Here is a 24,209-nt window from a genome sequence, read left to right on the forward strand (position 1 = left end):
AAGCGCTCAGTGAATCTGCGTTCGACTACTGCGCCTAGGCTGCACTGTCGAGTGCAGATCCACTGAGCGCAGCGCAAGCTAGCAAGACAGAAGCTAAGGTCGTTGCAACATGGCAACTGCCTCAACACTAGACGAAATTGAACTTCCCCCATCCTCATTCAGATCTGGCGTTTGGAACTATCTTGATTTTCATGTGAAGCATCGCCCTGATGGTAAGCTCAAAAGTAAAACAGTATGTCGGATGTGCCACGCAATGCTCAATTGGTGGGAACTACTGCGTTAGTTAGCTTGTTAACGTGTTGGCCGTCCACGTATGGGAGATCCGCAGTAACTCGTTAACGGAGATTTGCTGCGTTATGGCGTTAATGTCATTTTAACGAGATTAACGCTGACAGCACTAGTGGGAAGACAACGAATATGACTGCACATTTACTCTGACATCATCCTAGTGCAAAGACAAGTGGAAGCAGACAAAAACAACAAGCACATATGCTACAAACTTTACCCCAGTCATTTAGACAGCCGTTAGCACGTGATTCTCCTTATGGGGACCTTATATGTTTAATATGCTGCTGAGAATATAACCAAAGTATCGAACCGAACCGTGAATTTTGTATATCGTTGCACCCGTAATATATACATATATGTATATGCATAAAAACTAATTAATTTGATAGACCCTTAAATAATTTGACTCTTAGGGGATTTTTTTTTAAGTTACTGTAGAAACACTCCTCTGTTTTTATACTAGTGGGCTAGTATAAGTCAAGAAAAAGTGACTTTATTTGGATAACTTCATATTATAATAGAAATAACAATGAATGGCAGGCGAGCTTTGAAAGGAAGTTTTGTGTCTCGGATGGTCCCAGCTCTTGCCTCACTCTGATGTATTGTCATCTAGCATAGGCATTTCCTTTAAAATGTGTCTTTTGGCATGGCATCAAGTTACACACCCCTTGGCACTAATATTTGGCTAGCCCTACCAACTTGTTTTGATGATCAGACGCATCCTACAGGAGAGTGGGCACACACAGTGCTGCAAAAACATTTGCCCCTGCCTGATTCTTTTTTTAAAATATTAACAATTTTAATATTAGAGAAAGATAACCTGAGTAAATGCACTGAAAGAAAAATGAACCTGACTCTTTGTGAAAAAGGAACTGCCCCCTCTTGTTAAATTATCAGTCATCAGTTATGATTAAAGTGGACCCAAATTCGCTCACAGCAATATTAAAGACTAATCGTTACATCGCAGTTCTTCCAGTGACACAGCCAGTTATGTACTGTATGTGTCACTTCCCTATCTCAAACCGCTACAGATTATACACAGCTCTAATTCTTAGTAGTACTGAAACCTAAGTTGTCTGTGATGTGTGTACCCATGTGTGAATTGGTTGCAGCGGTTTCAGAGTTACACTGTGGTGTGATCATTTGCAGTGAAGTGGCATACATTATTTGTATTTCTGGTTTGATTAGGGATGTCGATATGTTCTCTCATTTAGATTTATTGTATGCTTTGGTGTCACTTGGTATGCATAAAGACTTGTTTGGTGATTTAGAATTTCTCTCATCTCTGTGGGTTGATTTCGCAATCAGCCCTCAAGTTTAAAAGCAAGACTAAAACATTTTTTGGTGTTATGAATGTGTGAGAATAAATGAAGCACATTTATATCACCGTTAGTCTGCAGCCCTGATGTCATGCTTCTCCAAGTACAGCTGTGACAAATATCAATATATGCAATATTGATAATGGCTCTTTGCTCATGAAAGCTGATTCTGAGCACTACAGGAAGCACTCAGAGGTCGTCATGGAGACATTTATTGTGAAAGCAATCTTTCTATGTACCGTGATTGTCATAGGCAAACATGTTAATACAGTGTGTTAACATGTTTAATACAGTGATTTCACTTCTTTACAGTGGGGGAAAAGAAATGAAATCTAAGTCTTTAAGTTATCGGTCCTTTAAGACTATATATCTGTTTATTTCTCGTGCATTAACAAGTAAGCAAAATAGTGATGGCTGTTGAAGTAAACTTTTAAAAATTAGCATATCCTCTTCTTTTTAACTTTCTAACCTCTCTTTAACTTTGTCTCCAAACTGATCAAACTGAGAGCTGAAATGTGACTCACTTGGATTTGAGATTTGTTCACTGATGAATATGTGATCGGGGACATCATGAGCGTGTAATACATCAGGTATGCAAACTGAATTTATAAGGTTTTAGGAACTAGAGCTGTTGCAAATGGCTGTGCTGAAGTTAGTGTTTCCTCTTTTAACTTTAACTCCTTCATGGACATTGGACATGCAATGTTTTGTTTAGAGGGTTATATAACCAATGTCAGTCAATTTTTTGTGTTTAAATATCTGCAGATAAATCAGGGTGATCACGGGACTGAAAACATTGGAATGTGAATCCATGCTAAAGAAGTGCGCACGTTCAACCACCGGACCCTAGAGGGCGATATTGATACAGCGGTTCAATGAAAAATGTTTATTTATTTGTGAAATTAAAATGCAAAAGGCAGTTTCTAAAAGGACAGCACGCATTAAACTTTTGTTTTTGTTAGACATTAGCTATAATTATGTACATACAAATTATAAGCCATAGCCTAAAAAAGCCGTTCTCCACATCTTTTAAGATACAATAAAATATCCAAACAATCAGGCCTAATATTAGTTTAATACATGTATTTAAACATTCAGGGTCGCCAAAGGCACGTCTTCATAATTCTACTAATTTTCTCAGCGGAAAAAAAAGTTAATAATTGCCTTGTAATTGTAAAAACCTTTTTTTTTTCAACAATCTACCGATATTACTTGAACGCACCATTTTAAAGCTTCATATTTCCCCCAGCTTCACGCGGGTACGTGAAGGCAGCAGCGGGCCTTGCGTAGCTGCGATCTCCTCGGGTCTTCTCGTGTCCGCCACAGGCTCGTGTTTCATTGGATACACACAGCGACACGCGGGACAGCTGCGAGCCGAGACTCGCTGTTTGTTTTTATCACGAAGCTTTTTTTTTATTATTCCAAATCGGCTGTAAATCCATCATGAAGCATATGCGGAGTCATCGGCTGCGCTGCAGTTCACCACCACCGCCCCCACCCAACTACAACAACATCAACAAACACAGCAGCGGGGCCGGTCTGTGAATCACACTCGCTTCTTTTGATATGCAGCTGCTCTCCTGTGTCCGGGGTGGTCTTTGTGTTTCTTTGGAGGGCGTCGGCTTTTATTGTGCTTTTTAAACAGCTCGCTGCTGCCTTCCTTTGGCTCTCATTCAATCGGAAGGAGCACAGCAGCAGCTACGTCCTGAGGAGGAGCGTCCCCCTGGTGTTTTATTACGGCAGAAGACCCGGCAGCAGACAGGGACTCAGGAAAGCACAGACAAGAGACAACATGTTCGACATGAGAGGGATCCCCTTTGTCCTATTAGATATAGTCTGTCTGGTTCTGGGTATGTATTTAAACGCCTTTTTCCCGTCCTCGCTTTTATGTACTATGCTGTTAGTCTTTTTGATGTAAGCCGATTTAGGAAGCAGGTATAAACCTGCTGAATGGGTATTTAGCAGCTTTCGTTCACGTGAAGGGAGTGGTGCTGGATTCACTGACGTTGTATTTACAGTGGTGCTACAGTACAGCTGTAATATGTGAGCTTATCTTCAGCAGCTTCTATGCAAACTGACTTTTCAGTTTGTGCTGGCAAAGCATGTGCTGATAAATAATTATGACATTAGACGCAGTGTAAAACTAATAATTCATGCGTTGAATATCATATTAATTACACTGTACCAGTAGATTTCTCTCCTGATCTTGTGGTTTGGTACTTGTGGCGCACTGACTTATTCTTTTACTTGTGTAAGGGGAAGTTTGGAGTCGATATGCTGCTCTATAATCCGTGACTCATTTAAGCCAAATGTAAATTTCCTGACACTTAGTTTAGAATACAGTGCTACCTCTGCTCAGCAAAGTTTCCTGATACATGTGACCACACTTTCCCTCCCTCAAAAGGTCTGAAAGCACTGCAGAGCAAATCTGAAACTGTACTGTTGACGTGTTGAATAGCCCCACGTGGTGGGACCCGTGGATTGAGTTAGAGACTCATTTCTCAGTCTCTGTTCCTACCAAAGATCTTCTCCAGACACGGCAAACACAAACTGGCCATTAAAGTGAAGCAAAGAGATTCTACCATTATAATGAAGAGCACTTTTTAACCACTCCCAACAGGGCTGGGGGGCTGGGGCTGCTTATTCCCCGAGCCTGGTTCTGCTGGAGGTCTCTTCCTGTTAAAAGAAAGTTTTTCCTCCCCACTGTCGCCAAGTGCTTACTCACAGAGTGTCGTATGATTCTTGGGAGTTGCTCTGTATTATTGTAGGGTTTGTTGTTGTGGCTTGGCGCTATACAAATAAAATGTGATTAAATTTAATTCATATCATGTTTCAACAGGTCTTATAGTCGTGTTGATATTTCTCATTTGGCCATCGCAGTAATTGCTATGTCTTAGATTTAAGGTGAGCAAAAAGAAACATATATCAATTAAAGGATGCAGATTTCTTTCTGCTCTACACCTGAACCTGTGTTGCCCTGAGAAGCTGCTTGACTGCCTGCGTGCAGTTCACATTCACCCTTTAATTCAAAGGGGCTATTAAATTACAAGCAGGCATCTTGTGAGAGTCTGTTTCCAGACAGATGGAGGCTGTTAGCAGCAGTCATGCACTGCTGCATGTTGCCAAACATGCACATGCATGTTGTGCTGTTAGAGTCACAGGAATGTCATCTGGTAAATGTGAGATTAAGATTTTTCTTTTTTTCTTCTTCTCTGCCTATTTGTTTGTGTTTGGCCGCTCGCAGCAGTTGTAAAGTTAGCCGTGAGCTGTCTGGTGTGCGTTTCAGTCCCAGCTTTCTGGCATCTCCAGCTGCTCCAGGCTGTCAACTTCAGCTGGTGAGGAGCTGTCCCTCATGAGGGTGAGGACAGCTGCAGAGGAGGCGCGCAGAGCGGAAATACCAGGCCGAATGAATGGGCAGTTTATTTGTAGATGATGGCATATCCTGGCGTTGTGCATCTGTGCGCGCCCGTCCATTTGCAGCCTTGCGCATTACCTTTCACTGATGGACTCATGCTTTCTGCTTAAATGAATCTTGTCTTCTCCGCACCGTACAATGAGCTAAACAGGCCAAACAGCCTGCAGGAATGGCAGCAGCATTACATCAAGACTTTGGACTAACTAATCAGCCCGTTCTGGTATCTTTATGGTATTTTATCTTAGCCGAGTCCAAAGCTCCTCTCACATCTGTGTGAGTCAGTCGTCCAGCCACAAACCTCTCAGCGCAGTTTGCTGACAAATTGCCCAAAGAGTGGTTATGTCACTCGTGCCGGAAGATGTTTTCATCTTTAAAATGTAATGTTGCAGAGTATAAACCAGTATTTCTTGTGTAACCTGATGTAGTTCTTACTTACTATTAGGACAGGTACTGCATTTCATTCAGTCTTTTTCACCATATAATCACCAGTCTGAAGTAGTCCTGATGATATGTTGTATGTTTTTTTTAACGTGTGAATTTTTTGCTGTGGTAATTCCTCCCGGTCTCTCCTTCCACAGGAGGTCTGCCTCTGGCAGCCTATAACCTGGGTAAGATCCGTCCCTACCAAAGGGGCTTTTTCTGTACAGACGACAGCATCAAGTACCCTTTCCACAGCAGTACAATCACCTCCACGGTGCTCTACACTGTGGGCTTCGCCCTGCCCATTAGCTGTGTAAGTAGGAGTCGCTTAAAGCAGGCTCAACATACATACACGACCCACTTCACAGCCAATATATTGACTTGCCAACAAGCACATGTTCCGTTCTGAGCCGGTTCCTGTGGTGTGACGCATAAGCGGCTGTTTTAGTGCCCCACCTGCATGGAAAGCAGTCTTTACTGTTGTTATCAGCTTTGGCAAGTCAAAATATCCACTGTGAGGCGGTCTGTGGGGACTGAGAGAGCAGCACATCAAAGAATAAACACCCAGAGTCGAATGGAGGACAGCAGTGACACCGCTGACTGTTACTGAGACTCTGAATATGTGTCGGCTGCTTTTACTGGAGGTGTATTAAAAAGAGTTAAAGGTGAAGGAGGATGTCCACTTTACAACTACTGCAGAACAATTAATAATAGTTTATTTTATTGTCATTGTCAAGCACTACAGATGGATTTGTGGGGGAAAAAACCCTGTAATTCACTTGTTTGGTTTCCTGATGCAGTCAAAGAACTCTAAATCACATTTAGTCCAGCAAAGCACACAATCGACTATTTCCAGATATTTAATTGTGGATAATGACTGAGGCCAGGCCTTTTGGAGGGGTGTGGGGGGTTGGTTTTATGTAAACATCAGAGAGAACTTTATGTCTCTGTTATTAATCTGTGCAACAGACATTCAGGCTGCGTCCTCTGTTCCTTAAAATAGCTGGAATGCTCTTCTGGAACAGAGCGGTTGTTTCTGGAGAATGACGGGAAGAGCAGGAAGAGCGTCTGCTTTCTGCTGCTTTTGTAGCATCAGTGATTCATCCCTCTCTTTTTTTCCCTCAATGTCTAATAACTGCTGTTCAGCGTTATTGCGATTGACTCCATTGTTCCCTGTCTGTTGATGTGAGGTTTGGGAGGATACGTGGGGATATGGAACAGGACCACTGAGGAAGTTTTTTTTTTCTTTTTAGGAAAGAGGAAAGTGTGTTGATAACAAAGAGTCCGAATCAGCCTAGAAACACGATCGCCGCTGTTCCCAGCACAGGAGCAACGGAGATGCACCTGCTCAGCTCTAATCTTTTTTAGGATTGACTTTTCTTCATTAACAGAAACGCTAACCACAGTTTCACCATCTGTCGCTCTAACACTTTAACTATTAATGATGTTCCTGAAAGCTGGACTTCAGAGGAGCGTGGGCTTTTCCTCAACGCCCTCTCACGTGGCTGCTGGCTCCTGCTTTGCGTGGTGGAGAGATCTCTGTCCCGCTGACATCTTGTAACCTGTATTTGTTTCTCTGTCTCATTGCTTCTCTGGTAGCTGGACTCCCATTTGCAATTCTCACTCTGCGACACAGTCCTTTCCACCGGGGCTTTTTCTGTAACGATGATTCAATCAAGTACCCCTATAAAGACGACACCATTTCCTATCAGTTGTTAGGAGGTGTCATGATTCCCGTCACGGTACTCACTGTAAGTGCACAGTTTTTGTTTTCTGTTCACTTCTGTACATCTTTTTTTTTTTTTTTACTCTTCTTCAGTTTGGTGTTTTGCTGACTGCTTTCATCCACTTCTTTTTTCTTCTTATACTCGTGACCCTGCTTAATGGAACTGCATGGTTCTAATCCTCAATGCATGATTTGTTTTGCTTTTTAAAAAACCTTTTAACCCCACTCTACTAATGTGCCAGCAGTTTGATTTGTTCAAATCATTTTTTGAATGTTCTACATTTAATGAGGAAACAGAAAAGAGGTAGGGGTTTGTTTTTTTTAACCTGACCTAATCTGCCGCCTCGGGCTTTAAAATAGAGCAGATGTGTAACCTACAGATGTGAAGGTCTACGCAAACCTTCTAGTGATGACGGAGGTCAGGTTTTATCGTTTTAAGTAATGACATGGCTATTTAGAGTTGTTAAACCTACACTATTTTTAACTGTAAGTCGAGATAAAGCAGCTCTTCTGCTGTAAAGTAATAATGAAGAAGCAGTGTGTTTGTTTAAGCCTTCGAGGCCTGTTGCCTGTTCATATCGTTGCAGAAACATGATAACGTGCTCATAAGCCTCAGGTTTCATTTAAAGTTTCAGATGAACTGAAAGAGAGGCTTACTGTGTTAAGTGGACATCCTCCTGTGACCTCAGCAGCTGTTGCAGAGCCCTTCTGATTACCGTCAAATGAGCATTTATGTATTTCGAAAGCAGCATTATGAGAAGGATTTTCTTCGTTGTAAAGGATTAGATCCGAAGATCAAAAAAACCTAATTTGTCAGACATTTCTTTCATTATTTAATGTCATAATCTTAGCATAAAAACTGGAAATGAAGAAATAGCACAGATTCAAAGTTGGCTCCGCTCTGTGTCTGGTTCTGTTGGAGGTTTCTTCCTGTTAAAAGGGAGTTTTTCCTTCCCACTGTCACCAAGTGCTTGTTCAAAGGGGTTTGTCTGGTTGTTGGGGTTTTCTCTGCATTATTGTAGAGTCTTTACCTTACAGGATAAAGCAGCTTGAGGTGGCTGTGTTTGTGATTTGGTGCTATATAAATGAGATTTAATTGAATTATTCATAACCACATGTCCAGTCTTTGCTAATTTGTGGGTTTATATTCAGGTCCTGATTTGACAGAAGAGTCAATCTTCTGATCTAATTCTTGTTTAAGAAGCAAATCATCATAGACGAGTCTTCAAAAACAAAATCAAAACAATGATCCTGGGATTTTGCCTCCGACGTTCATTTATCTGCATCTTCTTTTTAAATGTGTCACCCTGTCATTCTGTATAAAGGTGTAACTCTGTGTCCTCCCGCCCCTCGTTGCAGATGATTGTTGGCGAGTGTCTTTTAGTTCATCTAAACCGCATCAAGTCCAAGTCGTCTTTCGGCAGCTACGTTGCCTGCCTTTACAAAGCCATCGGCACCTTCGTTTTCGGTGCCGCCATGAGCCAGTCTCTGACGGACATCGCCAAGTATTCAATCGGCCGGCTTAGGCCGCACTTCCTGGATTTGTGCAGACCCGACTGGAAACTGATCAACTGCTCGGCAGGGACTTACATCGAAGACTTTACCTGCACTGGAGACGCGAAGCAGGTCAACGAGGCCCGGTATGTATGACCCAGCACCAGGAAAGCAGAGCTCCAAGCACAGAGCAAAAATGATGTCTAGGCTAGCTTCTCGAGTGTGATGATTCAGTGCTTTATGTTGTATAATGTCTAGCTGGCCTTTTATTGGAAAAAAGCAAACCATTTAAACAGATCACCATGGACTCTGATTCATCTTTTTATTCTGATGTTTAGATTTGAAATTAGCGGTTGCAGCCCGAGTTCAAATAAGAATGAATTTGTTTCTTTTTTTGATTTCAGATGTTGAAACGAACACCTCTTTTCCAACTTTATGCACACCAGCTTTGTTTGTTTTGGGGTTTTCTTGTTGTTGAGCTGATTATTGGAAAAATCCTCAGGCCATTGTTTTGTAACATGTTCACAGCGTAAGCACAAAGGGCAGAGGTGAAGCATGTCACTGAACAACCTCTGAATAGCCGTTTTAGAGTTGTGCTTCTGACTTTCAGCTTGTGCTCAGCATCACTTGCATCTATTACTGAAGCGTAAATGAGAACAAGCACATCAAACCTAGCAACGTCACTCCAATGTGAGAAATATGTAGGTTCCAGTTATACGTGTAAGACTGAGTTGAGATGGCCCCTTTTGATATTATAAATAAGCTAGATTCTCAGCACTTACTCAGCACCATATCCTGCAGGAGATAGTGGTTCAGCAGCCGCAACCATGAGCTGTATTTGTAAGTACACAACTGCTGCGATCTGTTGGGGTTGATGGGAGGCAGACAGGACATAAAGACACACTGTGGAAGAAAGCCAGAGATTAATAATAACTAATGATCTATAAGCACACAGTAATTCATTTTTAGATTCACACAGCCTAAATGTATTTGTCCTTCCTGGCTGAGGCTGCAGCAGGATTATACTTCTGAAGTCTTATTTGTTCTTTATAATGTTCTTGTAAGAAATATCCAGCTTTACTCCCATCCATTGTCCATTGTTTACCGCCACCGGCGGCGTTAGCGCCACCGCTCATACCGAGACCCAGAAAAGCCGGGTCAGTTAATTCAGTTGAGAACCACATGACCGCTTGATTTGATTTTGGTCGTTAGGGAAGGGAAGCAAACCTTGTTTATGTTGCACTCCTTCATAGTACAGTCATCATTAATGATCTTCTGGCATAGATAAAGATCGTTTTTAAAAAACACAGCTGAGAAGTGTTTAGATGTGCTAAATGGGTGACTTCTGTAATGTGCGCAGCTGCAGCGCGAGCCGCTTTGAGTAATATCACAGGAATGTAAAGCGTATTTTGATTTAAGGTCTCTGTCTCTTATCGGCTCAGAGCAGGAGGAAGAGTATTGGGAGGAGAGGATTTCCTCTTCTCAGTCTGACGGAGGCCCCGGCCACAGAGGAGTGATGCGTGTTTATTATGGGCTGTGAGGAGGTTTACGTTACATTTGCTTCTCCCCTTCTTTATCTGTTTAAAGCGAGACGGGGAAACGTTTTGCTCGAGCTGCGGCCCTTGAGCGTAAAGGGCCCACCTACCCTTTACCGCTCTGGGGTATCTGCTGTACGTGTATCAGGGCGTGGTGCACAATCATTGCTTCCTGGAGCACCATTATTACTCAGCAGTCTGCTTTTTTTTTTTAAATAAAAAGCTGCTCCCTGTCTTTGTTGGCATCTGCTGGACTCTAATGCATCTAATAACTGCAACAGGAGAGGAGAGAGGAGGCTGAGATAGACTGCCCAGCATCATCTTACAGTAATATGACACCTCTGTGTCTAAGGTTTACTGCCCAGCAAAAACACAGCTCACTGTCAACGATTGAGTTCGTTTCCATGGACGTGAAATCACAAATATTGATTTGTAAGGTGGCAATCATGAATTTTTCATCCTGTGATCCCACACAGGGTGCCACAGTCCTAATCTGATGCCACTGTTGGGGATTTATGGAGGTCGGCATTGTTATCGTTTACTCTGCTGGGTGTAACTAACAGTCGCTGCTGGGGAGTTGATTTATAGATTAGCTTAATTGTTAATGATGATGAAGATTTTCAGCTTTGCCATTTTGTGGGGATTTCCTGTAGAGCTTTTAAAGAAAATAAGTGTCATGTTAGCAGCTCTGGGCCTAAAGTGTGCTTTTAGGTCAAAGGATAATTCTGGGTTTTTATTACAACCTAGTATATTTCTCGTTTATTCCAGCTCCTGGGGCTCATGCTAACCTGGCTCTCTAGGGTTAGGGGAAATAAGATGTTGAATTTAAAGCAGAGTATTGCAAGTATTGGTTTATAGAGATCCTTAACGCAGTGGCGGATTTTTTCAAATTCCTCCACATAATCCACTGATTTTCAACAAGCAGCAGGTTGTTCTGCGCTGCAGTCCAGGCCCTAAATCTGATCAGTAAAAGCCTCCTGACTGGGAAAATTGTGCCACAGTATCCACAGTGTGTGCACATGACTGCTGATGTGGTGTTTCAAACGAGAGCTAACTAAAGCCGGGGACTCTCCAGTCAGCTCAGACCGCTGTGTTAATAAAAACATGTCCTTACTCGGGTGTTGAGCTGTGCTTTTGTCTCTCTGTTGCAGGCTCTCGTTCTACTCCGGCCACTCGTCTTTTTCCATGTACTGCATGCTCTTCCTCGCTGTAAGTATCTCAGCCAGTTGCATGTTGATCTGTAATCCCATCCATCAATGTATGACTTGACCAGTGTGGCGGCTGAGGAAGCAAGGTTATTGTAGTTAACTGAAAACTAAAATTCGATGTCAAAGAAACATTTTAGCTAATCAAAACAACAACAACTAAAGATCAGACTCCTTGAAAAAGTAACTAAAATGAATTAAAACAAAGAGAAAGTTTTAGTATTTGTTTGAACTATCCATCCGTTCTTATATGCTTATCCAATCCAAGGTCGGGGTGAGTGGGGGATTTTCTTATAGTTTAAAATCTATCATTAAAATTATAACTTTAACTAATTATAATTAGATTGAAACTAATACAATCTTAATTAAATTCAAATTCAGTGAGGGTAGGGAGAAAAAAAAACAACCAAACTAGTTAGTTTAGTTTTTATTGTTTGAAAATGTTTAGCGTTTTCAAACAATAAAAACTGAAGTTACTTAAGCAAACCTGCTGTGGAAGCAGAAATAAAAGTGATTAGATGTTACTTGGAGTTTTGTCCCCCACAGAGTGCAGGAGCTTTCCCTTTATTTCCCAGCAAAGCTCCACTTTCTGCATCTTCCGCCTGTTAATGTACAGCTACGCCCATCAGTCGTTGAAAACAAGGAAACTCTCCTTCAGATGGTCTAATGGACACAAAGGCACAACTTTTCACCTCTCCGCTACGCTGACGAGTCCATAACTGTAGCCACGTTCCTGGTTGTTTAGACGAAATTATGCAAATGCTTCACCAAGGCTGTTTATGATAAGCTGAGTGTCTGCTGGCTGTTGTTTCATGGCGTCACGAAGCAGACATCATTATGTTCCAAATGATTACTTACAGTTCTTTATGGTTACATCTGTGCACCTTCAACCTCGCGCCCGTTATCAGCAGCACTTCTGTGTGTTGTTCTGAGGAGATTTTACTGCCCGGCTCCGATGGACTTTGCGGTCTGCTGACTCATTCAACAGCAGCAGATATAAATAGACACAGGGACAAAGTCTTGGCACGATAAACCTCTCACACACACCCTCCGGCAAAGAGGAAGTTTGAAGTATGGAAAAGCGCTGCCATTTAAATGACATTTGCGTCAGAATTGAAGTGCAGCAGGAAGACACGAAGCATGAATCTTTGCAAAGCCATGGAGCTTGTCTGTCCTTGGGGCCACACCCTGTTTTAAACATAAACAAATGAACTCACTGGACACTGTTCCTGAGGCAAACAGAGATATAGAGACATTTATCAGCTTAGATCATCGATCAATTGCAGATAAACGGCCTGCATTGAACAAATTCCTTCTATCAGTAAAATTCTGAGACCAGCAGGGTTTTTTTCACATCCTTTCCCTTCGTGAACATCCAGCCGCTCATTGCGGAAGCGGGAACAGAAGCGTGTACTAGGCTTTGACAGTGACACATGTGCTTGTTTGTGACCGTCTGTACTTTAAAAGCATGGCCCTTGTGTTTCTCAGCTCTACCTGCAGGCTCGGCTCCAGGCCGACTGGGCGCGGCTGCTGAGACCGACCATCCAGTTTTTCCTGATTGCCGCCTCTGTGTACACCGGACTGTCGAGAGTGTCTGATTACAAGCATCACTGGAGCGACGTTCTCACCGGACTCATACAGGGCGCGCTCATGGCTCTGCTCGTGGTAAGTCCTGCACTGATCTTTAAGTTCAGCCCGCAGGGGGTTTTATATATCACTCCCTTCTGGCAGTCAAGGTAAGTACTCAAACGCTGTGTGTAGATGTAACTATTCAAACCTCAGTAGCACTTATTTTTAATTATTTTATTCATTTATTTTTTTGTCTATTACAGGTCTTCTTCGTGTCAGACTTTTTCAAGCCACAAATGGAGTCCCGTAAAGAGGCAGACATCCCACACACGACTCTGCAGGAGACGCCAACAAATGGAAACCACTTTGAAAGCCCTAACTAAGCTAAGTGAGCAGTGGAGGCGACCTCTGCTCTGTCCAAACGCACGCCCGGGATCCCAGCTCTCTACCTACCATCTCACGCCAATTATCTCTGATACCCTGCATGGATTTACAACGTGAAGTTACTTGATTGTGCATTAAGTGCGCCGGTGGACAAAACACATCCTAGAAAACCCACACTGGCCTGTTCAATTTCAAGACAGTTTGCTGTCTCGTCCACCACTTCTCCTCGTGGCTGGAGAGAGTTGAGACAACCTGTACAATCCCTGTAGTTAAGCTGACTGAAGCAGATGTAGGTTAGGGGCTAGAGGTTCTGAGAGGATGGAACTCCTTTTTTTTTTTTTTTTTAGCATGTATGAATCTACTGAACCAATGGAAAGACTTGCCTGCATGCACCCACTAAAGGGTCTGACCACTGCTGGGAGGGGTGGGGAGGTTGGAAACCTGTGAATGTATCTCTGCTTAGTGCTTTTCCTGACCTGGAGTCAGTGTGCTGGATGATCTGCTTTAGGGTCAGCTTGGTCTCCATCCTTCTGACCATGCTGCCTCAGGTTCATTGTTAATTAAAGGGCTGACGGCAAAGCCGATCCCAGACCAGAGGCTGTCGACACAGCTGCCGACTCCAGGTCAGCGCCGTCTTCCTCTCCAGCTGTCTAACCTGATGTTCAAATCAGGAAGTTTGATTTGTATCACGATTGGTTAGAGTGCTGCAGAGTTCAAGTCATGTGTTGCCTTTGCTGGACTGCTGCTGCTATTACAGCTTCCTGTGTAACTAATGTAAACATAAATAAATGGACAGTGTGCTTTTTATATAATCTGTAAGTAAACAAATCACCCTACAGTCATTTATTGAAATATGTCAAATATGTACATCACGCTCCCTCATCTAAAAAAACAAGAAAAAATAAAGCTGTTTATTATATCGTTTTTCCTGCATACTCGGTTTTTGTCTTTAGTACTCGATGAGGTGCTGTGGGTGGAGCCCGGCAGGAGGCTTTTGATCTTTGTTATTCCTGCAGGAAAAGAAGTTAAAGAATGACTTTTTGAACATGTTTTACAATATTGACATAACTTTTCCTGAACAGATGCGTAATCTGAAAGCTTAGTTTATTGGTCAATCAACATGCATCCCCCCCCCCCGAAAAAAAAAACAATTACAAAAGGAAAATAATTACAAATACATAAAATAATGTAACAATCAAATATCTTTATTTAGAAGTGCCTAACATTTATTGAGCAGCAGTACATCTAACAAACTGTCTGACAACTGAAAAGGTTCTGCTGTTTAGGGATTTGGCACAGACTACGTTTTAGGAGAAACTAATAAATATCTGGTGATAAATGAACCATGGCTGTTCCTTACCTTCAGCAAACATCTCTGTGTTGCCAGTAGCTTTAGATCCAGTATGAAGTTTCTGCACTCTGATGATTTCAGGTGTCATCTGCTGCCGATGTTTTAACAAGTCTGAAGTCAACACGATGTCTATCATTAGGGTTTTACAGCACTTCATGTTTCCATTTGCTGACAGGCTTTATGGACATGCAGATTTCCCTTTCTAGTTAGGAGCATAGCACTTGCCTGCATGGCTTAAACTACTACCAATCAGATCTGATCTGGTATTACTGCCTCTGATTGGCCAGCCGGCTTGCCTGACCCTGTACAGAATCTGTGAGATATTGTCAACAACTACCTAACAGCCCCAAACTGCAGACGAGCTGAAGTCTGCATTCAAAACAACATCAGTACTTGAGTAACACAACTGCAGTGCCACAAGCTGACTGCCTGCATGCAACAGTAACACTGTAGTTATTCATGGTAAACAAGCACCAAGCAAGTACTTCTTACTAGCTGAGCATTTTTCTATTGAACGCTGAAAAACGTCTTCCATTAATAGTCTAACATATTTACTTTCTGATTTTCCTCAAAATTAAGACTTGAAATATTTTTATGAATGGATGGATGGAAATATTTTTATGTGTAAAATCAACATCATAGAAATGTTAAGTTGATTCAACACAGTTACTGTGATAAAAACAACAAGTAAATTAAATCCTCCCTCAGCTATTTCAGCTCAGTTTTACTTTCTTGTTATGATGCCATTCATTATTTCGCAGCTGAGGTCAGTGCTGGCACTCTGATGTCGGTGGACTCAAACCGCACACAATAAATGTCAGTTACAAGTGCGGCTCCAGGGTGGTAGAAAAAGCTTTCATATCCTTATTTAAGGATGTTCAGGAGAAGCTTCTGTTAAAGGTGGTTTTAACTACTATATACACTTTTGGGTTTAAGTCATGTGGTCTCATCGTTGGGTTGGACCCCTTTCAGATGTTCACAAAATAAGCTTATGGGGCTGTAAGAAGATTTAACGTGGAGAGCGGAGTATAAAATACATTTTTAAATTTTCTTTTCTCATCTCTTCTTCAAGAAAACAACGTTCAGAGCAGCTGTTTCAGCTGGATTTTCTCCAAATACCAAATGATGTAGAAACACACAGCCAATCGGGCTGGGAAGCTATCATCTCCAGCTGAACTAGCAGCAGGTGGTCTTTAGTGACAGATGACAGCCCTGTATACACCAAACACAAATATGCACACACACACACACACACACACACACACACACACACACACACACACGCCCACCCACACACACACACACACACACACACACACACACACACACAAATAAAGGACTAAGAAGTGAGAGGAGTAACAAAGTCCTGCTGAAAGAGGAAAAAAAAAGGTCAAAACACTAACAGAAGACACTTAATCCTCACCAGTAGCTCCAAAACACACCACTGAACTCAACACAATAGTGGATCAAGACCATCATCAGAGCCTTCCATCAGCCATCAGATAAATATGACAAAGTCCAAAGACCATTTGTTAGGCTGAACCCACATAAAATAAATCCACCCACCTGAAGATGCCAAGAATGCAAAAGGAGCTCTAATGTGCGGGAATAGGAATAAAGTTGTTTATGTCAATGTTCGGGGAAGGATGAATATTTGTACGCTGAGTCAAAGGAATGACTTGTTTGTGTTCGTATGTCCCCACGTTTTCCTGGAAGACAAAGCAGGACAGCGAGGCGGTGGCTTGGTCAGCTGTCAGATCATTCAATTGTCAGAAACTGTTGGACATCATCTCAGTCAGCAGGAACTCATCAGGACTGGAAACATTTACTTTTATCTTCTTTTTTTTTTTATCAAACATGAGCTTTTAAAAAACAGGATCTCAGAGGAGGTGTGACATGTGAGCTGCAGCAGACGTCTCCTTAATCTAAATTACAACTCTCTGACGGCATCGTGACTCAGGCGATGCTCAGCATTTCACCATGTGAGGGTCCAGTTTCCTTGTCTCATCAGTAATAAATGAAAACAGGGATGTGAACCCTCTCTTGTAAAGCCTCTTGTGACAGTTTGATTATAGCACTACTGCTACTACTCAAACTACAGATTTGTAGCATGAAAATAAAGGCCAAAAGCATCTTTTAACAGATTGTAAGATGCTTTAAAAAAAAACAAAACAAACAAACCAGGGATTGAACCACCAACCTTCTGCTCTACCTCCTGAGCCCGATCCGATTTCTGTTTAGAAGCTGCTCCACCCAGCAGTTTGCCATCCACACTGTGGGGTGTGAGATTAGTGTTTATGCCAAGCAACCTTTCTCATTTTTAACTTGTTGGACTTCTTTCGGGGTTCCTTACAAAGCTGTGCGATAAGTACCAGCTGTCTTGCACATGAGATCATTTCAAACACCACTTTAGCTGTCAGAGTGATGGAGAGGAATGTGAATGAAAACTGCGTGCTTATCTAGCACCAACAGTTTCATTTATCTGCTAAAAACCTCTAACCCTCATCGTTACGACACAAAGATTTCACCAGCGCAGCTGAAATCAAAGCTCTTAAATCTCAAGCTCAGCTTCTCTGTGCTGGTGGCCGCGTCTGTGTTGGTAAAGAAAAGAGATCACACATGCACACTTAAAAAAAAATGCATCTCAACTGCTCCGATACTCCAGACACGTACGGGATCACTACAGGTTTTCACTTAGGCAGCAGTTGTCCTTCTCTCCTGGATCGGCTGGAGCTTTCTTTAGGCGCCTTCCCAGCTTTGACAGAAGTCCAGCTGGGATAACCACATTTACTCAGGGTCTTCTTGATGTGATGTTCTGCTGTGTCTGTGGGGATGGTGTTTGCTCTGTGTTGTAGCGTCCTGATGACACCCAGTTTATGCTCCAGTGGATGATGAGAGTCAAACCTTAAATACTGATCTGTATGTGTAGGTTTACGGTACACAACAGCTTTTAAATGTCCCCCATTCCTGATGGAAATCTCACAGTCTAAGAAGGCTAACCTGCCACTTTTCATATCCTCCCTGGTGAATTTGATGTGTCGGTCCACCGAGTTAATGTGATCCGTGAATTGCGGTACGTCCTGAGATTTGATTTTCACACGTGTGTCATCCACATATCTGAACCAATGACTTGGTGGTGTTCCAGGGTAGGATAACAAAGCCCTCTTTTCCACTTCTTCCATGTACAAATTGGCCACGATGGGTGAAACTGGGGAAACCTGCAGTCAGCTGAGACTGAAGAAGTCACTTGGATGAGTGACGAAACGTTTCTCCCACTGATGAACAGTCAACTTTTGGATATTTACGTTATACTTTCCCACATTACTTCTGAATGGGATCCCATTTAAAATAACAAAGATACAAAATGTAGCATTTCCCATACCGGGAGTTGAACCCGGGCCACCTGGGTGAAAACCAGGAATCCTGACCACTAGACCATATGGGACCTCTCAGAGTGTTGGAGTATACCATGGTTGTTTTGCTTCTGATGTGACACAGAGTGAGTACAATGCAAACTTGTGACCATTTGGATGAGCCATTCTCATGATTTACATAGAAAGTTGCTTCCTGTTTGGTGCTTTCCCTGTGTGTGGGCAAAATAAGAGCCCACCAAAAAACAACAACAAACAAACAAACAAAAAAAAAAAAAGATCAATGCAACACTCATGCTACACAGCATGAAACAAAAGTCCCTTTCACTGAGCGTAATATTTCTGTGAGATGTGCAGTTCAGCCAGTGCTACCTGCTTTCCTAAACAAACATGTAAAAAAATGTAAATCACCAACGGTGGCGTCTGTAAGGACTGGAGTGTAGAGAGACGAAAGAAGGACGATAAAGGATCGCAGCAGGATTTTGAAGCTGTTAGGAAAGGTGGGTTAATCACCAGCCTACAAAGGAATCAGTTTAGTAATCCAGTTTGTGCTGGACTAGTTAGCTTAGCATTTCATTCAAACTTAACCTGGCTAATCCTCAGCACACTACAAACTTACTTTGGTTCCTTAAGTGTTGCTCATGTATTTCTTATTGAAGTACCTTCGACTGTATAAGTAATTTTAGACCGTATTGTTCTGAACATGTGTAAAGACCTAGAGATACATAAACTGAAAGGACTCATGCAAATTACTTACAGTTTATATGTCAGCCTTTAAAGGCCATACAGGAGGAATTGTCCTTTTCTTTACAAATGCAGGGGGGATGGTGCGGTTGGGCTTGTAATAAATTGCTGGAACACAGCCTGATTTTTTTCTTTGTTTGTTTTTTTTAAACACAATGCAGTTAGACTTTTTGAACATAATGTACAGGATAAAATAAGATCTACTTAGGATCATATTAGGAATTTTTCCCACCATGCCACCTATAGGAGTAGGAATAACGAATAACGCCCTTGCTTTCTTCCTGTGTTTGTCACTATGAGCATATTGGACCGTAACTGAAAAGCAAAATACAATAAAAGGTCACTGATTCTTATCTGATAAAAGGTAGGACTGTAGATAAACAGAGAAGGTTAAAAATGTATAATTCAGAAAAATAATCTGGTGTTTAATGTCATCATAAGACCTGACATTTACTCCTTGACTGCTGGATTTCTTTGCCTATATTGGCCAGCTGCTGCCTGATTTTAAAGCACGTGACGGTGTGGTGATTCATCCAGATAGATCTTACCCGACAACTTAATACTTAGTATACTACAATATATACTTATAGATGCTATTAACTCATTCACTGCCATTGACGTCTATAGCCGTCAATTGCAGTGAATGAGTCAATGGGTTTAACTCATTCACTGCCAATGGCTGGCAGTGAATGAGTTAAAATCAGTGATTTACATACAAATTCTTATCTAATCTGCAGTGTGCACATATGAAAATGCTTACTCTCCACTACATCAGGCAAAGCCCTGTAGTGTTGGAACTGGTAGAAAGACTTGCATGCACTCTGAGTTGATCTCCTCCACATGCAGCAGGTTGAGCACCATGTTGTAGGTTCGTTAGAAGCCGCTGTTCAAAGGATCTGCAGAGCCCTGCACAGCAGGATGAAATCACAAAAACATCAACTGGACAAAAGTACAGCTGTGATAAATCATGTATTCTGATTAAAATGTCAGCTTTTTCCTAAAACGGGCCAAGAAATCTAAATAACTGCAGGCTGAAGTCATTTTCTCTACTTAAAATAGTGATTTTGTAATCACAACCTCTGAACCACAGACATCTTTCTCCAAGACTCAGTGCAAGTTCAGAGCTGTCACAGCGCCAACGAACAGTTTCAAATTAACACTACTTCTTTGAAAAGCTGGCCCGCTGCGTATTTATAGCAGCGCAGCTATAAATGTGTCAAATCAAAGGCAGGGGACAAAGGCTCCCTGGCTTCTTTGTGACTCTGTGTTAAGGTTTGACAGCACACCAAGCGGCCTCATGACACACAGAACAACTTCAGAGTCACTGCTGACAACCTCTACTCAGTGGTTCACACAGATTCTTAGTAGGATTGTAATTTGTATGAATGACTAGAAATGCATCAAAGAGGAGTGTGTAGACAGCTGTGAGGTGGTCTGCAAGGACATGATTAGGAAGAAGACTAGAAGTTGAAAACTTCCTGACTTGATGGTTAATAAGAAGGATACCAGATTATTCACAGCTGGGCTCACCTTCTTATTCACCATGAAAAAACAGTCGCTCTGTCATCCGCTCCTCTCCTCCCAGCACACAAAGACATGTGGATATACTCTATTTCTGCATTGCTATAAATCTGCATCACTCATCTATGTTGTGATGTGGAGAGTGAAGCACTTTTCCAAAGGCCTCTGAGGACTGTGCATTGCATCACACATGGCACTGACTGAACTCCACATTTTTACCTCTTACCAAACTAAAAAAGTGTTTAAATGATCCAACTTTCAATCCAGGCATGCGATCAGCTTTTGACTTGGAAGAGAGATTTTTTAAAGAATGAAGGTGAAGTGCGAGTGCCTGCGTGGAGCTTTGGCACTATCGGAGGCAACAGATGTTCCTGATGAACCTCTTGGAGGGCAGTTTCACTCTCCCTCTCTCAATTTCTCCAGTCCTTAGAGCACATAAGAGCCCCCAGCTTATAAACAATACGTGGCTGTTTATGTGGCAATGCAAGCTGCAGCGCTTGAAGACCTTATAAAGGCTTCAGAGCAACACGCTGCATAGTAACTGCATACTTCACAATTTATGGGGAGCTCTGCATTTTACTGGCCTCTAACAGAAGCCATAGAAAGACAGATTTCTTTCTGGAGGTTTAAATTTTCCAAACATGCATATCTAAAGTAATACTGCTGCAGAGAAAATGATCTATTTACAGGACTTGACATTGCTAACCATGGCATGACTTTGCTGCCTACAGATGATTTATTATGCAAAACAAAGAAAGAAATAAAATAAAATAAAATATCAATGTATGTGTCTGACTGTGTGCTCTTCCAATGCTGTGATTTTTGCCATCAATCTTGAATCAATTTTTGGCACCTTTCCCTCATTTCACAGTGTTACGGTCACTGACTGTTCATTACGCAGAAGTTAGCAGCAGCACAGTGCGACACTATGGCTAAAGTCAATCTGAAAACAGTAACATCTGGACCATTTGCAGAGCAGATGCTGCAAACCCGTGCTTCCACTCTAATCAATGAATCTGGCTACACCACACCCAAGTTGTGGACACGAACCAGTTGTGGACACTGTTCTTTTTCCTAGGCGGGAGGACTGTGCAGCATAATTTTTAACAATTTTAAAAAAGCAAGATATGAGTGCATGATTTTATTTTGGATTTTCTCTATTCCATGCAGAGTCTGAAGTATACATATAGCCTCGAATATATACAAAGACTCATTTAAATCTTTTAATACGTTGTCCTGAAGGTTCCACAAAGTGTTTCAATTTGACAGGGTCTTTTGAGTTCGAATTAGTGAGAAAGGTTGATTACAACGGGTAGTTTCTCTTCACAAAGATAAAAACGATTTGTTTGAAAGCACTCACTGGATTGACCAAAATTCGGCATAATAAGAAAGTCCATGGACCTCAGTGAAGATCTAAGGAGGAGAACTGCAGATTTATGATGGGAAAGTCTCTTGGAGCCATTTCTAAATAACTCCAGATTCCAAGATCATCAGTTTAAACAACAGTACACAAGTTATTAAAATGTGTTACCACACTCAATGGTCTGGAAGACAGACCCAACTCACCCTCAGATGAGAGGAAATTGTTCAGGAACAAACCAGAAGCCACCAAGGCTTTCTGGCCTGCCGTGAACTGGAAACTGCTGGAAAACCTGTGTCACTATCCAAGGTGAAGCTTGACTGAAATTTGAGGCTTATGGGCAAACCAAATGTCTTCTGGAGAAAGGTTTTATTCAGACAAGATAAAGACTGAGCTATTCGGTTACAATGACAACAGGTATGTCTAAAGGAGTGGAGATGAGGTTTTCAAGCCTAAAAACACTGCACCAACTGTCAAGCATGGTGGAGGCAGCGTTATGCTGGTATTTGTAGTAATCTTTTATTTTGAGTCCTACTAGTTTTTGCTCCATTCTTGCTGATAGTAGTTTGCATTTTATTCCTGTTTCACTTCATCCTGCCTTCCCTGTGTTCCCCATGTTTAGTTAATGTTTTGCCACTCTCTGTGTTCCCTTAGTATGTTGCCCTCCTCTGTCAAGTTGCTTGTATTAATTTCATTAAGGTGATTGTGTTTTCTCTGTTTAATTATTACTTCCTGTTTTACTTTGAAAGAATTTGTGCTCCTTGTGCTTTGCTTTTAGTTTTGCTTCCTTTGTCTCGTCTGCTCTGATTTGGTTCACCTGTGTCTTGTTCTCCACAGCGGTCTCCACTTCCCCTAATCACCCACCTGTGTGTGTGTTAGCTGTGTCCCAAAACGTCGGAGCACTTTTGCAAATATGCGATGTCTTGATAAACCAAGCAGATATTTGTAATTTACACAGCTACTTCCTGAAAATATGTTAAAAGTTTATTTTGTGACCCAGAAAGATTGATAAGAGTAATTTTAAAACTTAGTAGCGGCCGCCATTGTTGGAAACTAAAATAGGCTGGGCCTCGCTATGAATTCTGGGATATGGTAGGCCACGAAGGACACACCCGACCCATCCTTCAAATTCGGGGAAATGAAGGACACATTTGTTGGTCGCATTTGAAGGAGTCGACGAATTGGGACAGCCTTCGTCGCCTGGCTGTGACGTAATCGGCCTTCAAATGCGACCTCCGGAGGATGCAGCCGACGTTTTGGGAGACAGCTTATTTTCTTACGCAAGGCGTTGTCCTAGAAACAAATTGGTCACAAATGGTTTTTCATTTATTTTATTTGTCAAAAACACAGATAAAGTTTCATAGCACTGTAAAGTCGCTGAAGATAAAATATAATCCAAAACAAAAGCTCAACTTTTTGTTTTGCCTGTGACTCAAACAGGCTTATACTGAAGGTGTGCTCCAGGTGTAACAAGTCATTCGCTTTGTGTATGATGTGTTCAGGGAATTCAATGCCTAGAAGTCACTGCAAGTATTTGTTCATGCATCATTACCCATAGTGTTTACTTTATGGGTTACCTTTATTAGTCATATTCATGTGAGCACAGACTCCCTCGATCAATGAAGCTCACTGACTTTTGGCAAATTAACTCTTAGTGCCGACTATTTATTAAATTTTTGTGAAAAATATTTTAATTCAAGCCTTTAAAAAAAACTTTAAACTCTCTAAAAGATGAACATTTCCTAAATCTCAGTTACAAATAGTGCAGCAGTCCTGCAGAGATTGACCAATTTTCTTATTAAAGTTAGCATCACATAGGGTCCCTTCGGAGGAAAGCACCCTATGGTCTGTTTGGGGTTAGCAGTAGGCCTCCGTGATGAATCCCCCTCTATATCTCCCTCCTTAACAGTAGCTGTTAATCTCCTTACTCAGCAACAGTTCTGCTCACATGATCACAGCTGTCGAAACCAAGGAAACAGAGGATTGGAAAAGCATCCCCATCCCTCGTAGTGGAAAAGTGTGTTGTAGGATCAGGCTATAGTGGTCTACCCACAAACAGCTATGACCGCAACAGAGCTGGTTTTTATAACGTGACTCATCACAGCAGAGCAAAATAACAGGAGCACAGTGTTTGAGCCCGTGTTGACATTTTGTGTGCAGCTATTTAAATTAAGGCTGTCTTTTCTGAGCAGGAAAGGGACTCTGTGGACACGGAGAAGAGTTTCGATGAGGTTTTACAAGGTGTCAACGTCAGGTTCAGAAAACTGCTTCCTCTGGCGTGTAGAAACAACATCTCTGCTTAACTGACACAGTTTGTTGTCCTCGTCCGAACGACAGCCCGCTTTCTCAAGACATTTCTCGTCATCTGGAACAAACAAGCACTGCATTTTTTAAGATCCTACGCAGCTACTCGGTTTGTTTCTTACAGATTTGAGTCATTTTAAAATGCTACAAACGCAATTAATCTTGGCATATGTGTGTTTAATGCTGGACAACTCAGAGAGGGG

At 41.9% G+C, this 24,209-nt stretch overlaps 1 protein-coding gene, 1 long non-coding RNA gene and 1 other non-coding gene across 4 annotated transcripts; 1 reads left to right on the plus strand and 2 right to left on the minus strand.

The window, feature by feature from the left end:
* Positions 1-2,799: 2,799 nt before the first annotated feature.
* Positions 2,800-14,279, plus strand: plpp1a (phospholipid phosphatase 1a). Of its 2 annotated transcripts, none has more exons than XM_005917318.3 (6): positions 2,800-3,457; positions 5,601-5,755; positions 8,528-8,808; positions 11,349-11,406; positions 12,891-13,067; positions 13,235-14,279. In XM_005917318.3, the coding sequence occupies exons 1-6, from the start codon at positions 3,400-3,402 to the stop codon at positions 13,352-13,354; spliced, it is 849 nt and encodes a 282-aa protein (XP_005917380.1). In that variant the 5' UTR covers positions 2,800-3,399; the 3' UTR covers positions 13,355-14,279. The 2 variants fall into 2 exon arrangements, with proteins under 2 accessions (XP_005917380.1, XP_005917381.1); XM_005917319.3 differs by lacking the exon at positions 5,601-5,755 and adding an exon at positions 7,042-7,193 and having other exon boundaries at positions 2,859-3,457.
* Positions 7,223-12,891, minus strand: LOC121814159. Its single transcript, XR_006054146.1, has 2 exons — positions 12,261-12,891; positions 7,223-11,478 (listed from the first exon to the last, which is right to left on the minus strand). It is a non-coding gene; the product is annotated as an uncharacterized LOC121814159 (long non-coding RNA).
* A 3,800-nt stretch (positions 14,280-18,079) lies between the features above and the next one.
* Positions 18,080-18,151, minus strand: trnae-uuc. The gene has a single exon. It is a non-coding gene; the product is annotated as a tRNA-Glu (tRNA).
* Positions 18,152-24,209: the final 6,058 nt, after the last annotated feature.

The sequence above is a fragment of the Haplochromis burtoni genome, unplaced genomic scaffold, assembly GCF_018398535.1.
Source record: "Haplochromis burtoni strain Fernald_Lab_line unplaced genomic scaffold, NCSU_Asbu1 Contig_23, whole genome shotgun sequence".
NCBI lineage: Eukaryota > Metazoa > Chordata > Actinopteri > Cichliformes > Cichlidae > Haplochromis > Haplochromis burtoni.